General features: G+C 32.0%; 1 protein-coding gene across 3 annotated transcripts in view; it reads right to left on the bottom strand.

The window, feature by feature from the left end:
* Positions 1-17,211, bottom strand: part of UGGT2 (UDP-glucose glycoprotein glucosyltransferase 2) — a 139,337-nt gene that overhangs the window by 35,055 nt on the left and 87,071 nt on the right. For all 3 annotated transcript variants that reach the window (XM_036228871.1, XM_016158624.2, XM_016158623.2), the window contains exons 24-29: positions 14,749-14,844; positions 11,870-11,972; positions 9,376-9,455; positions 7,315-7,495; positions 3,843-4,001; positions 3,377-3,462 (exon numbers count right to left, since the gene is read on the bottom strand). In XM_036228871.1, the coding sequence (XP_036084764.1) occupies positions 3,377-3,462; positions 3,843-4,001; positions 7,315-7,495; positions 9,376-9,455; positions 11,870-11,972; positions 14,749-14,844 (705 nt within the window). The remainder of the gene's footprint in view (positions 1-3,376; positions 3,463-3,842; positions 4,002-7,314; positions 7,496-9,375; positions 9,456-11,869; positions 11,973-14,748; positions 14,845-17,211) is intronic.

Below are 17,211 nucleotides of genomic sequence, written 5' to 3'. Positions count from 1 at the left end.
CGAAGACACATGTGTTAAGTATTTGATATTTTCTATAATTTAATGAGGAAAATCTGAGAAGCATTTGTCTAATTTTAATAGAACTATGCAGATTTTCTTTTTTGGAGAGAGTAATTTTGTTATTTTTGTATTCAAGGTAAATAACAGTCATCACTGAGTCATGATAGATGATCTGCAGTTAAAGATTACAATAAGGCGGACAGATAAAAAGTACACATGTGAAGATATATCTAATAAAAAGTGAAATTTAAAATTATGAAATTATTTAGCTATGGTTTTAAAATCTGGACTTAGAAACTCATGCCAACATTATCTGAGCTTAGCTTTTCAGCATATTTCAGTAATTTTTTTTCAGAAATGTAATATCAATTAGAATTAAATCATAAATTGGGATAAACAGAATTCTCACTTTTGTCATATTTTATATTGAACTGTTTTTGATTACTGGCATTTTAATTTAAAAAAATTTTATTACAGAGTAGTATCATTTATATTTTTCCGTGTTGAATATTTAGTGACATATTAATCACATTTAAGTGAATCATGACTGGGAGATTTATGGTTTTATTGTTTATAAGTAATAAACAAATTTGAAATTATTTCTATTACCAAAAATTGTCTAACTATGAATAAAGATTCGTTTTCTACTAATATATTAGTGGTACTTAAATATAACATCAGAGACTATTTCTCCCTAAACCGTCTATTTACATAGATTGTGCAGGATAGCAAATAGTGGTACAGATAAAATAGAATCTAAAAGACTGTGTAGTTTTATATAACATATGTTATATACATTATATATGAGATAGTGTACATGTATACATAATATACAATAATATAAGTAATTGTAATTTGTAAATAAGGAATAAGTGAGGAGGAAATGGGCAATTACTCAACATGTGAGACACTGCATTCTATGATGATTATCTCTCTTATTCCTTACCAAGACCCCACAAGTAGACAGGATAATCCCTTCTCATTATGAGGAAATAAAGATTCCAGGTGGTAAAGAAACTTACCTAAGGTTATACAGATGGTAGAGAAAAGACCTTAGTTTATCTAATTCCAAAAGGCTTTTCCCTTTGCAAGAAGCAATGATGAAACAGAAGTGGCAGACTTAGAAGCATTATGTTCCTGGAAGTACACTGAGTTCCTTTACTCTCTGCACAAGATCAAAGAAGCTTGGGCAAAGCAAGAAATTACACCTGGAAACCGCAGTTGTTATAGGAGTCAATATAAATGTTGGTGCATTTTGTTCATTTTCTGTGCCACCACAGCACTCATTTATAGTATTTATAATATATTAATAGTCACTTATTTTCTTAACTGTCTTTCCTGCTGGGATAAGTTGTGAAAGGGTAGCATCTGTGTTTTATTCAATTATTTTTATCCGATGTTTCCCTTTTACCTGCCCACCTGCCTTTCCATCCTCAAGCAACCAGTGACCTGATTTGTCATATAGTTTGTATTATCTAATGTTTTATAATTTATAAAAGGAATCATACAATATGTACTTTTTTTTTGGCCTTCTTTTACTCAGCATGATTATTCTGAGATTCATCTATATCACTGCGTGTATCAACAGTTCATCTTTTATATTGCTGGGCAGTATTCCATCATATGGCTATACCACATTTTGAATATCCTTTCACTTGTTAACATTTGGGTTATTTCCAGTGCCTGGCAATTACAAATAAAGCTGCTATGAACATTAATGTATAAGTCTTTGTATTAATATATATTTCCTTTTATTTGGGATAAATAAAAGTGAAATGCCTGGATCATATGGTATATGTGTATTTAAATTTTTAAGAACCTGTCAAACTGTTCCAAAGTGGTTGTACTATTCTACATCCTTAGTGGTAGTGTATGATAGCTCCTGTTGCTCCATATCTTCACCAAAACTTGGTGGTGTTAAGACTTTTTTAATATTAGTCATTCTAATAGATGAATGGCAATATCTCATTGCAGGGTTAATGTGCATTTTCCTAATAACTAATGATGTTGAGCATCTTTTTTGTGCTTATTTGCCATATATATCTCCTTTGGTAAGGTGTCTGTTCAAATCTTATATACATTTTTTCTTAATGTTGAATTTTGATAGTTCTTGATATATTCTATATATAAATTCTCTGTCGGATATATGCACTGCAAGTATATTCTGCCAGTTTGTTGCATGTGTATTTCTTTTCTTTTGTAGTCATTACATATTCTTTTAATGTGCCTATTGACATTTTGCCACAGAGATGATGATGCTTGCTTAATGAAGTAGTTTCTTAGATCCTGCTCAGTGTGTCACAATATATGCATACTGTATTAACTTTCTAAAATCTGAAAAATTCTTAATTCTGAAACACGTATGGCCTTAAGAGTTTTAGATGAGAGATTTGCACCTGTTTCCTGGTTCTGGAATGTTTTGTCTATGGTACAATTAGTAGTAAGTTACTATAATTCGTCAAAACTCTCTTGAGGTACACTATCTCATTCCTAATGTCAACACTAACTCACCTCAACCCTCCTACCTATTACAGAATTATGCATTCTAGTCTTTGTGTGCACAATTAAATATATTTGTTAAATGACACTATATGCTAAGCACAGATTAAAAAAAGGGAAAAAGCAGTATGAAAAGGCACAATAACCCCTACTTCTATATTATCTTTGTTGAGCACAGTGCTTGGTATAATAATGGGTGCTCAATAAGTATTAATTAAAACAAATGAAAAATACTGATATTTATTAAGAAATGTAAAAAAAAAAAAAAACTTTATAAAGGGTCAGTAAACTATGGATGGCAAGTGAAATCAGGCTGGTGACCTATTTTTGTGAGGCCCTGAGCGAAAAATGGTTTTTACATTTTAAAATGGTTGTTAAAAAAAAAAAAAAAAACATAGACAAAGATCATGAGTGCCCTCAAACATTAAGTATTTTCTACTGGTTCCTATAGAAAAAGTTTGATGATCCCTGCTTTATAGTATGCTCACTGATGAGTAGGAAAGTTACTATGAAAGAAACCAGTTCTTATTCATAAAAATGAAAAACTGAACATAACCCATGGATAATGGTTTTGCTACATAAAATATAACATATATCATCATTAAATGATAAATATATTAATTATGCTAACACGTGAAAAATGTATAGAAAATAATAAAGGAGAGAGAGACTGAAGAACATGATACATTAGGCATATCTTTTATATTTTTCAAATAAAATAAAAAATAAATTTTGGAACAAATGTCACAGTTTACAAGTAGGTTTTGTTTTATACTGATGGTACATGTGAACATTTTAGTTATTTTGATGATCTTGGTTATATTGCACTAAAAACTTATCTACACATAAAAATTTTAAAGTGGTTTGTGTAACTCACCCAACTATTTGGTAAATATCTTCAGATTTTCCTTGGCGTAATTTCAGTAACCAAGCACCTGGATTTGCTTTTAATTGAAAATATCCCTTTTAAGATGAGAAAAATATAATCAGTTACATGACTAAAAACATATCCAATTGTTCAAGAAAGAGTATACATAAATAATCTAAGAAAGTGTTTACTAACTGTAGAATGGATTCTATTCTATAAATGAGTTCCAAGGAAGGAGGTTTATGCAATAAACTGTGAAAATACATTCTGAAAATATGATTCTCTTCCTTTTTGTTTGAGTTACCTTATTCACAGTTTCAATTCCGATTTTCAGGAACTGTTCAGCAATAGCAGGATAAAAATTATTTTATCTTATTAGAAAAACTTAAGAGGATTTTGCTAAAACATCTAGTTTTAATAATTTTACCAAAACATCTAATTTTAACATTATCAGTTAAGTATTTACGATACTTACGAGATTGGCCATCACTATTGTATCAACTGCAACAGGTTGATTTTTTGTGCCAAGTGTAAACTGCAGACCCCGAGGAGGTTGTTCTGTCATAATATCAAAGCAATGTCCTTCAAGTAGTAAGTATTCTAGTTCATATTCTGCTATAACAGTTCCCTCAATCTGTGGAGGAAATATGTAATTAGTAATTCTCATAATACAAAAATTGTAATAATTAAGTGTGATTAATTTAATATTAATCAATGTATTTTGGGGAGGCAACCTCAAATCTGTCTTTTACATCAGTGAACTTAATAACCGAATCAATTTCTTGAAGACCAAAGTTCATGATGAATTTTTTTCCCCTTTCCCATGACATGCTCCAGCCTCATGATATATGCACCAATATCACACGCAGAAAACATGTCATAATGTAGCATTTAAAGATCTCTTCAAGACAGAGTTAGATGGAAAACTCAAAGAATTTGCTTCATTTCTGTTGCCCTAGAGCTCCCACTTCAGACCTGGCAAGGAGGCCAACTTATCATTACCTATCTTTCTTGTAACTTGAAAATATTAATGGTTGTTTTACACTCAAAACAACATATGTTCATTAAAAAAAATTTAGCAAATATAAGAGAGAATAGAAATCATTTACAGACTAAACATTCAAAAACACATTAGTGAATTGATTTTTCATGCATTTTTTCCTAAGGACATATAACCTACTGTTTCATTTAATACAGTTTTCTAGAAACATGTCCCCATCTCTATAAATATCCTTTAAATGGTTGGTTATTCAAGTTGTTCCCAGACTTTCCTCTATTGCTATAATAAATATTGTAGGAATAAAGCTTTTTATCTACTTCATATGGAAAACATAATGAAATATGAAATACATCAGATGTGATTTTTACATAGTTTGGCACCTTTGTTGAGCAAAGACAGTGATGCATTTAAATATAATTTTAATCCACTACACAAGGTTTCTGACACTATAGTTTACTATATTTAGAATAGAGTATTTGAAAATATTCTCTATTGTATTGTTTTACTTTGACTATAATTATCACAGAAAATAATTATAATACTTGTGTACAACAGTTCTTTCCTGAGTCCAGCTCTTATAATATTACTGTTTTTAAGAACAAGAAATGTGATTTCCCTGAAAATAGCATTTGTTTCAACAACTTTAGCTGGGTTCTAAATTAGCTGCTGAATTATCACTATTCTGAGTGATGAACTTCATATACTTTATTAACCTGTGTCCACAGCCTTTTACTTTAGACGGAAAGATTTTCATGTGGCAGTCTCAGAGTATGAGAATATTAAAAATTAGAAATAAATCTAGTTTTCTAGTTTAATTCCTTCGTTTTATAGACAAGGAAACTATACCCCAAAGTGATTATGAAGTAAAGCTTAACTATTTTGCATTATGAATTAGATATCAGGGCAAATTAGATATTCGATTTGTGACTAATAGTTTCTTCATTTTTATATTAATTTGAAAATTTCTCATCCCTATATATTTGTATAACAGACATCAATTCTGTTGATTTATTCAAATCATAACACCAAAAAAATCAATTTGTTTTCAAAGAGTTTTTTCTAGTGAATATTTCAAGTTTCCTAATAATTTCATAAAGGTGACTTAAGTTAAATTAGTTTAAATTAGCTCCTATTATCAAGAATATGAAAGCTAATAATTTGTTCTAAATATTAACTGTTGACCAAATTCTTAGTAAGGGAGAATTTTTCTAGATCAAGCTTTTTTTCTTAAGGTATTTATGTAATGTTTGCAAATTAGATATAGAAAGAAGTACTTGTGCAAGCAAGTGTGTAGTGACGAATCTCTCATTTTTAGTCTCATTTTTGCCAGGATGAACTTTTCCCCTTTATCTAGAACTCCTACTTTCTATTCCAGCAAATGTCTTTATTTCATAGTCTTCCAAGATAGTTGAAAGTAACATTCTGGGTATGTACATCTCTCAGTGGAAGAGAAGAGCCTCATAGGCAGTTAATTTTTATAGCTGCCAGAATTTATAATTTCCTGTTTATTTACATAATCTATGAAGAGAGACAAAATTATTTCTTTTAGTTTTCTAAAATATTTACTGTTCATTTAAGTAGCTTCTAGAAAGACATTCTTATATTTGCCACTCACAACAAAAAATGTTTAATCTCCATTAATTGTTTAATAGCTGCTGAAATTTTTACCAGTAGACTCAAATTGAGAATCTTTTCTACGTTGCATTAATTCTCCCACCACATCTCATTGATGTGCATTACTGAACCCTCTTAATGAAGAATCCAACAGACTCCTTTGAGAGAGACAACTCACAGAGAAAACAGGATTTTTTTTTTTCTACTTCCTGGCAAGTTCATTTCTCAACTTTCCTCACGGATTTTATTACTTTTCTGTCTTTCTATTCTTTCCTCATATTTGAAGGACTGATTCCAGATGACTGCTATGACTGAGTTTTAGGTTATTCTCTAGGTGGGTCAAGTTGGAATTATTGGTGAGTACGTCCCAGGGAAGTGATTTAGGATCCCACAGAATCTACTCACAAATGGATCAGATGAAACTTGTCTAGAAGGGAAATCTTCAGGCAAAAAGTAACAGGAGAAACATGAGAAAAAAAATATAACGAACAATGTTAACCAAATTATTAGAAGTGAAATGTTTATGCCCACGTCAAGGCAATGGCTACCTTCTGAAGGAGCTGTCGAACAAAGAGTTGGGAATAGGTGAGAGGTTGTGCAGAACCTGCAAGAGGGAGGATAATGAGACAAGCATTTCCCCCCCAGTTTGCAGATATTTGTTCTCTAGGTAAAGTCTATTAAAAGCTTCTTTTTCTTGTGGTCTCTGAATGCTTTTCCTATTTTGAATAGAATGTCTGAAAGAGTGCACTTTAAGACAATCTCCTCTCCTATACTGTGGTGTAGGCTGAATGACAACAGGTGGGGATGAGAAGTCCTGGTCACTTACTGGGCAACAGTCACACAGGAGGTGATGGGAAGCAATGCACCCAGCCTGCAGTATACGAACAAACTCTCTTCCCTGCCTTTTATTCTAATCTCGTTAGGACTGCTTTCTCTGCCTATGAGCTGTGAGGGAAAAAAAAAAAAAAGAGTTTCAGATGAAACTGTTCCTTTCTGAGTTAAAGACCTGAAGGGCAAGGCAGGTACATAGTGGTGCTGTCCTAAGTTGCCATGCATCCATCTCCATATTTTCTACATTGCTCATCTTAGAGTTGCATCTGTGAATCAGGGTACTGGAGAACATCTAGAAACCCAGAAAACTAGAGAAGCTAAATGCGGAAGTTAGAAAAACTCAAAGATCAAAGGAAAGACTGGATCACAAAGACCTAGGATCATAAAGAAGAAAAATCTGGTGAGCAGCCACAGCATGACCCACTCACTTGCCACAGTTATAGCAGCTGATAAGAATTTGCCCTTTTTCTCTTTCTTTATATGACATTACATTATAACTTACATCCTCTAAGTGAATATTATCGAGGTCACAGTTGCTGTGTACTGTTTCAACCAACCAGCCTTCAGGAGTAATCATGTTGAGGGTTAGAAGGGGTGATTCGGGGATATCCAGGAATTTTGCCACTGGTCCAATGTCATCAGCCACAAATGTCAGTTCTGGTTCCAGAACAAAACGGTAAAAGCTGTTGACAGAATATAAAAAAATAAATAAAATAAAAAATACTGTGACGAATAATGAGATTCTGAATTATTTTATAATTGAAAATGGATTAAAAATATAATTAGGAAGTTCTTAAATTAGAAAGACTAAAAATATACTATATTACAGAAGAGTTAATGCTTGTAAGCAGTAGACAATTATTTTTTTACACTATTAAGACTGTACATGTGCGTGTGTCTGTGTGCATGTGCATATATACCCTTGCTAATTATTCCTTAATGAACGCGATTAGAATCCCTTTAAGTTTATGATCTATATTCACTCACTGATCCTTCTTCAAATTCAACCATGGCATATTTTCCAGCTATTTTATTAGATCTTAGCACCACTAATAATATGAAGAGAAATAATCAGAAAGCAAGTAAAATTTAAGCTGAAATTCTGGTACCAATTATAAAAATTCAATTAAAAACAAACAAGATTGACTTGAAAGCAGCTGCTTACTAACAGACCTGCATTTTAGCCTTATCTCCCAATACACATAATAAGAATTATATTATTAGTAGTGACTTTCACTATTTTGAGACTGCAAAGTATCAGTTATGCCGTAATCCTCTCAAGGCCTGAGAGAAAGGATCCACTCCCAGACCCAAGGCGTTGCTCAAGGAAATTTGGAATGAGGGCTGCTGTTCCTCACTTGTGGTTGGCAGTTCCTTGTTACTGGGCATCTCCAGCATGCTCCATCAAAGAAGCACACAGAGCCAAGAGAGAGAGAATGCCAGCAAGACAAAAGTCACAGTTTTTATAACCTATTGTAGAAGAGATATTCCGCCACTTTTGCCATAATCGCTAGGTGTAGGCCATGCTCAAGGAGAATCTACACAGAATTGGAATCCTAGGAAGTGGTGATCATCAGCAGCTACGTCCGACTAGATCAAAGCCACACAAGAAGAGAGGTAAGAGGAGACACGGGGGATAACAGCTATGAAGCAGAGGTACAAAAGGAGTCCTTGGTACTGTCAAATGCAGTGGAAATGTCACCAAGTAAAAAGAATCCCACGAATGATGCAAATAGCAATTTCTTTGTAATTAAGTAAAAACACTCTGGCAGCAAAGAGGAAGATAAAGCAGTGGGAGATACAGTGAATGAGAGGAGAAGATGGGGACATGACCACTCTTCAAAGAAGCTGAGATAAGGAAGAGTAGAGGAGAAAGAGCCAGGATTCTAAGGGAGAGGAAGTTAAAGGAATGGTTTATTTCTTTTTTTTAACTGAATAACTTTTCGGACTGAAAGAAAGAGGCTAGTAAAGAGGTTAAAGATATGGAACAAAAGGACTGTGTGATAAACCAAGAATCCGGAAGAAGCAGGAAATCATTGGATCAAAACAGAGGGACTATTAAACAAAAGGAGAAAGAGTACCTTCCTCCCCACCACACAGGAAAGCTGGAGAAGTAGAGGTGATGGAGGAGGAAGGTGAGGGAATTCCTTCCCATAACCTCCAACATCTCTGAGAAAGATGATATAATAAAGATCATTTTGATAATTTAGCTCTGAAGTATTGAAAGTACAGATAAGCCAAAAATGGTGTAATTCAAACTATTTCTCACTTGTATATTTCTAAACAGGTACTCCTATATCATATTTTCAAAAAACACTCATGAATAAACATAAATTCTGCAATTAGACTAAATTCTGCAAATAAATTAGATCGACTTTACTGGTTATTTTAATTTCATATCAATTAACGTTAATAAATTAAATATGATTTCTGATCTATTTCAGTTAGGCAGCTTCAGTGAAACATCTTGTGAAGAAAAATAACATATCCAATAACTATAGTTCCTTTTTTTCATTTTAGCATTTGCAAATCTTGCACAATGAAATTATGTTCTTAGACTCACCTTTTTAAAGGGGCTTCTGAAAGCTTACCCCTGCAGTTCAGGAACAACTTTATCTTCATGTTGATAATCTTTCCAAGTACCTTTTAGGAAAAAAATTCCCATATATTAAATAGCTTGAGACACAGAGATGTACTAATTTCTCCAAGACTACACAGTGAGTCATGGCAGAGGTAATATGTGAATCCAAACAGCTGATTTCATTGCCCAAAGGTTATGCTGCCTACCTTTTGCCTAATGTTGACTTTCTTTAATGGTATCTGAATTTCCTTAGTAATAAAGAACAAGTAAAATAATTATTAGAGCTTTGACCTGCAAATACAGTAAAGTGGTGATTTCAAAACAATGGCAAGGGTGTCCTAAGCCTTTGGAATTTCACCTACTTTGTAAAAGATGTGGGAAGTTCTTGTCTACGTACAGATGAAATACTCTATTTTCTTTTCATTTCCCTGGAGCATAAGAAGTAGGAAAATTGTTAATTTTGATAGTCCCCACTTCTATATAGGCAACAAGTCAGTGAAGATTTTAAAGGTATTAGAAAACGAAGGATGAAGTTAAAGAGGGAAGAAAAAAACCAGATATAAAAAGAAAGGATGCAAGATTGAGGAAGAATTAGAACATAAAGACTAAAGATTTAAAAGAGCTTTGAGTTTTAATTCCACTTTTATCACATTTGCTATAATGGAGACCATTGAACCATGGTTTATCTTAAGTGTTAAATAAGACACTACCCATGGTTTATCTTAAGTGTTAAATGAGACACTACCCATTTCTTCCTATGCTTTATAGCAGGGGTCCTAAACTCCCAGGCCGTGGACCATTTCCCATCCATAGACCATTTCCCATCCGTGCACTGTTAGGAACCAGGCCGCACAGCGGGAGGTGAGGCAGCTAAGCTTCATCTGCTTTTGCAGCCACTCTCCAGCACTAGCATCACCACCTCAGCTCTACCACAGATCATCAGGCATTTAGATTCTCATAGGAGCACCAGCCCCTGGTGCCAAAAAGGTTGGGGACCACTGCCACACCATAAGTTTATAGTATAAAATTTCTTTATAGTAAAAAATAAGTTATGTGAAGTGCTGAGTTGCTATCAATGATGTAAACTGTAATGCAATTCCATATTTTATACTTCCATATAATGCCATATTTCCTCTTTCTAAATTCTACCTTTACACAAAAGTTTCAGCGGTAAGCAATGTTGTTTTTTTTTTATAGACTCTCCATAGGAATAAGGGATTTGTACACTAAAAAAAAGTTTGTCCTAGATAGGTAATGGGTAGAACAGCAAATGCTTTCCAAAATTATTTGTCCACATTAATAAATACATTTATAATATATATCCATAATCTACTTTCCAATATGATCTGGTAAGGCAAACTAATTTCTGAGAGAAACTGCATTTTGAAATTTTAATAGACTGTACACCAGTATGATCCAGTTTGATCACCAGACTCAATATCTAATAACTTATGCCTGTTTCTAAAAGTGAAGCCAACTGTAAAAGGACAAATAGTTTACACTTCTGAGAATTTTTTTCAAAGTGCCTTTTTAAAAAACTATTGAATAATTACAAATAGAAGAAATACCCCCAAATTCTGAACATTCCTAGAAAAAATATATAGCCTTCCAATAACTAGCTTATTCAAATTTTACTACTGAAAGTTGAAACACAATCTGAACCTTTAAATTTTTTCAAAGGATAAGCCAATAATGTCCTTCCAGAATCTGCTAGTTGTTTCCTAATATTTACTCATTATCCCTTACTTTCTTAGTAAAACAATTTTCAGGTTTTATTTATAGTCTTCACCTTCCCTTGTGACTAGGAGTAGCCAGGCAACTGGCTACATTCTGGTGAGATGTGATTAGAGGGAATACGTCCAACTTTGGGGTTGTGCCCTTGTTCTCCCCTTCCTGATAGCAGAAATAGATAACATTATGAGCCTGGCTAATGATCTTAGACCACTAGACAGAAGCTGCTTTATGAGGATGGCTAAACAACCAGATGTGAGGTGCCTGAGTCCCTCAACACTATGGCGCTGCCTTAGCAACTGCAGGTTGCGGTATACTCACATGATTTCTTCTTTGTGCATGTGACGAGAGAAAGAGATCTCTTCCTCACCTCCTTATCTTAAAAGGCTATCAGTCTTATTAGATTAGGGCCCAACCTATAAGACCTCAATCTTAGTTAACTTCTATAGTCCCTATTTCAAAATACAGTCACATTGGGGGTTAGGGCTTAATTTTTTTAGGAAGGGAGCAACAATTAAGTCCATAGCAACACCTAACCTTGGTACTGTCATAACACCCCATGCAAAGTTCTATCATTTCATTTTATTCATTTAAATATGACCATCTATTTCCAAAACAATGTTGTATGGAATAAAGAATCCAGAGCACAAATATTTCATTATACTTGAAAACAGACCTGAAAAGATTATATATTTCAAAATACTATATAGTGCTATATATAAAATATATAATAAAAATATCTTACATTCAATAACTGTGCCATCTTCTGTGCTTCTCTTGTCAATGGATCAACAATACCAATAACATCAAAGAACACGTCATTCTCCTGAGGGTTTATCATTATAATGCTAGAAAAATAGAAAACAAATAAGATGAAAGATGATCGATTAAGTTTATTCAATTATCTAATTAATCTTAATCTTAGCCATATACATTGTTACAAATTGCTTTCTGTCTTTCACTGAATTAAAGAAATCTGGTTGCTTCACAGAAAAAAATGCAAATATAAAACTCCCATGTTTGCGTTAAACAAATTAGAAAATTGCCAATAATTAGAGAAAATAAAAGTAAGCTTTTATGAATCACTGATTTTTAAAAACTCTTCAAAGAACAATACTATTATAGTGAAACCTGATAATTTTAAGCCCCCTCAAATTCTCATGGATCACATGATGTGAAGAATAAAACCAAGATGCTTTCTAGTCGAACATATTTTTTCAGATTTGAGAATAATAAAGTTAATTATTCAATACTTTTATTAAATTTAGTATTAAAAACATCAAATGTACTGTAACGGAAAATTTCAGGGAACCCCCTCTCCCAGGTTTATCACACTTTACTTTGACCTCAGTCATGCTCTCCACACTTCCTCCCTTCTGTCCTTTCCATTTTGTCTTTCATTGATCTAAGTTCTAAGTTAGTAGATGGACTAATTTTTAAAGGAAAATAATTAAAAGCACAGAAAAGGCCAGGGGGCGATAATTAATTCTATATTTAATATAATTAAAAGTTAAAAGTATATATTTAACCAAAAGTACAGATATTCCAGCTGAATTAGTTTGAATGCTGTAATAATATAGGAAATCGATATTTTGAGATGTATAAATTAAATATTTTATATATGACAAAGGAAAAAAGGTTACCACATCAAAATGTACACCTATAAAATTACAGGTATATAGGTCTTTTTTTTTTTTTTAATTACAGAAAGACTATAAATATCTAGACTTTTTGCAGTGAAATGATAAATTTCTTAGCAATTCAATAAAGGAATGTAAAATTCATTCCAAATATTGGTCCTCCCAACACGGAGAAATGAAAGATTTTATTTTATATGCAGTTGATATGATTTACTTATGTCAAAATAGAATGGCAAAGTCAGAAAACAGATCTTGCTGGATAATTATTGCTAAAAATAAGGGCTACAAATCAGATGTTTTAAATTAAAAAGATTCTACAATGGTTAATTCCTTTAGTAATCTTGGTGAAAATTTTACAAATTATTGTCATACTTGTAGCACTACTCAAAACTGGTCACTTCTATATGCGTTATAAGATGCTCTAGCTACAGCAGGCATTTGTTTACTGCTACTTTTTTTCTCTCAGACTACTGCCAATTCTTCTAGGCTATATACATGAGAATTCCAATCCCTAGACTAAAAAAGAAAAAAATTGAGGAACTGCAAACAATTGTCAAAAAGTCACACTACATCCTTCCCTCTATATAAAAGAAGGCCACAAGCTTAAAGGCAGCAAGACACATTGAAAGATGTGAAAGTCAGAGAAAGAAAACAGACCGCAACAATAATAAAATATAAAAGGTCAAATATTTCACATTTAATGTGGGAGTAAATACATCTAAACATATCAAAATTCCTAAGTATAACTTAAGAAACAATATAGTGACTAACATTTACAATGACAGTTCTTAAAAATTTGTGGTAAATTATTTCAGCACATGGTATTTAAGAAATCAAAAAAGTTTGCAAAAAGAATTCCAATGGATGTTTTTAAGATACCTAAAAGTATTGAATCTCAGTTATCTGAAAAAAGTAAAAATTTCATTCCCAACAGTGCTAGGTAATTTCTCTTTAGAAAGTAATTCCCCCCCCCAAAAAAAAATATTACTATACAAGGATAAAGACATCTCAAAAGACTTTCTAGAGCGAAAGCATGTCTTATTCTTTTATAGTAAACACAAGCAACATAAGAATGCATCTACCATAAGATCAGAAAATTTACATGTGTCAGCCATTTTGTTTATGTTAATTTATCTCGATTTAGTTTTATGGGAGCAGTGATTAGAAAAAGTTCATAAACTAAAACATGTTGATAGTTTAGTTACATAATGTCTAACTTATTTTTTTCCCCCCAACTCTAAGTGGTCTTTAATTATAACAACAAAAAAAGGTTCCTTTCTGGAGACATAGATAATTGTATATATGTAGATCGAGCTTGATAAGTTTTATTTCAAATTTCAAAGTGAAATTATAAACTACTTTCAAAATAGTATTTCTCTAATAGTTGTCTTTAGAAACCTAATTTTCATGAAATAAATTTTTAACAAAAGAGTGTTCCATGGATAAATAAGTTATCCAACTGCTGAATTAACCAAAAATAAACTTTATTTTTAACTACACATTTCATAACCATTAATATGTTGATGAACACTGAAAATCTCTAACCGCCTCCCCACTCCCAGTCAAGGATGCAGTGTTCTCTAAACTTACTTGACTACAGAACAGTTTTTCCCTCAGACTATATATCTGTCAACATCTCAGAGTAGTGTTCCGTAGAACATATTTTGAGACACGCTGTTGTACATGTCTACAGGTTATTAATCAGAATTCTTTAGTAACTGAGTCTTTTATACACTGAAAATATGAAGATATTATTCATAATGATTATATAAAGATAATTCCAAATGATCTTGAACATGAAAGATGAGAAATTATACTTGGTATGACTCACTGAAACTTCATATCCTGTATATACATCATCCTTTATTTACTATATAATTTAATTTTCCTTAAATTTTGCTGTATTAGGAATACAAATATGGAAACCATTTTGATTTGCATACAGGGTATAGTGATAGAAAAACACAGAGCTATTATTTCTTACCTGTGATTCTCTTTAAGAAATGTAACATCATACCGAGATGCACGTTTAGGCAAAGAGGAAACAAGGGCATCAATTTTCATAATAAGATCACTCATGCTAGATAAACAAGATAAATAATGTATGAGTTTTTCAGGAAGAGAAGGGTCTGTATTTCTTGTCCCAATTAATGCCCTGAGATAGGGCAATTTAATTTAAAATATCTCCAACAGGCAAACTTCATAGAAACGATTTTTCTTCAAAACTTGCCAAATAAGTGGAATTTGTCAGTTTAACGATGACTTCTTTTAAAATCCTCTTACTTTTCTTATCATTGACATAACCTTTAAATCTTTATAAGTAGTGTTTTCGTCAGAGTCTATAAGAATATGGTGAATCATTCAAGTCAATATTTACTGAGCATTGTTTATGTGTGCAAGCGTTGGGGCCCACATAGCAAAGAAAGGAGTGCAGAACAAATAAAAAGTAAATGATAGGATATCCACTTGCAAATAATTTTTAATATAATTAAGAACCCCAGATTTCTATGGTTTCAAATTAGTTTGAAAACTAATTAAGACTGCACAAAATAAATACCTAGATTAAATATAACCAAATTTGAAAATCCATGATAAAGTATTATATATGTTCAATGACATGCTTGTTGGGACAGGGTGTTGGCTGAACTTTACAAAAGCTTCCTTAAAAAAAGAAAAAAAAAAGAAAAAGAAAGAAAAGATAGGCACCATCATTTTGTAAATTAATGTAGATTCAGAGTGGTCAAGAATCTTGTCAATATCTCTGTACTATATAATATGTCATCTTTTACCAGACAGTAAGGTCCTAAAATGCAGGACTTTATAATAAAGTAGGTTTCTTTCTATTTGTAATACCTACCATATCTTTCACAGAGCATTGCATTCAATGGCTATTTAATAAACATACATTAAGTGAATTAAAATCATAATCTCTATTCCTAAAGTCTCTCTACGGTATTTATTAGTCCTATAACTTCTAATACATAAAACTGTAGGCACAACACAGGAAATATTTATGGTCAAACATGCTCCTTATGCTTCTTAAACTAAGCTGACTGCTTGTGTAATGCATAGATACCGAGATAAGTAGAAGATGAGAAAAGACAAATTTTTGAGGTACCAAACAACCTTTTCTTAAATTCTCTGAATTTTCAGCTAACCAGGTCAATTTTTTCTTTTTCTTTTTGAAAAGTACTTTGAACTAAAGAGGAGAAAAGGCACTAGAAACTCAGCACCTACTGCTTGAGAACTGGAGACATCTCTCAGAACAGAACAAGCTGTGATTACTCCGTTAGAAAAAGATTTTGTGTTCCTAGGGATAATGGTTCCGAGGATTCTGTTTTTGGCATTGAGAAGTCTACCTTCTTAGTTAAACAACTCTTGGAAAGCATGATAATAAGGATGCATACTTATTCATATGAATAGAATTTATTCTAATTACAATACAACTTGGTTAGTTTCATTTCTGTGCATGCAACAACTTAAGACAATTGGAGGATGCTGTTATAGTTTAATGTTATTGATTTGGGGTGGTTTTGGTTTGAAATGCAGCTTTGAAGTGGCTAAAATAGCTTTCCGAACCTACTTAAAACTATTACCAAACAATATTTAAAAAATTAGCTCTGAATTGCTACTACATTTATACATTTCAAAAAATTACTGAATTATATGCTTTTCAATATACACTAGTTTTAAATTCTTTAATTATAAAATTAAAATTTATTTGCTTTTCAAAGTTCTTTTGTTTTATTGCACTTGAAAATATGGATATTATTTCTTCACTGCAGAAAAGCCCTTTACTACTTTAAAAATATTTGTAATTATTCTTTTAGCATTATTTCCTCAACGATGAAGTAAGGACATTAGTTTCATCTGTATCAGAATTCTGTATTCAAGAGTAGGAATCAGAATAATGTAGAGATAACCACTCCTAATACAGAAGCATGTGCTTTAAGATGCATGGATATAATGAAAATAAGGAGTGAAAAAAAGATATAACAGAAAAATATTAACCAAAAATATTAACCAATTTAAATCAGAAATTGACAAGAGTACAAGAATTAAATAATAAACCCACAATCCTAGTAGTAGTATTTAACGCACTTCTTTTAGTAACTGACAAAGAAAAATTCAGTATTCTGATGATCTGAAAAGATTCAAAAGAAATAATAAAGAACTAAAATTGATAAAATTTGATAAAACTGATAAAAAGTTGTCAAAAGACAACTGAGAGCCTGTCATGTCCTAAATCTACATACATAAAAAGATCAGTTAAATAGATATATCCCTCGCTAAATTGAGCAAACTAAAATAAGAGAAAGGCCAACGTAAATGAGATAGTTAAAAACTGAAAGTTAAGGAACAAAGCTCTTACAATTCACAAAACACATAAGTTCTAATATTAGACAAATTGCTACAAAAAAGAGTCCAGCAAAGAAGATTAATATAG

Source organism: Rousettus aegyptiacus, unplaced genomic scaffold (genome assembly GCF_014176215.1).
Source record: "Rousettus aegyptiacus isolate mRouAeg1 unplaced genomic scaffold, mRouAeg1.p scaffold_m13_p_11, whole genome shotgun sequence".
Taxonomy (NCBI): Eukaryota; Metazoa; Chordata; class Mammalia; order Chiroptera; family Pteropodidae; genus Rousettus; species Rousettus aegyptiacus.
This window is presented reverse-complemented; position numbering and strand designations above follow the sequence as displayed.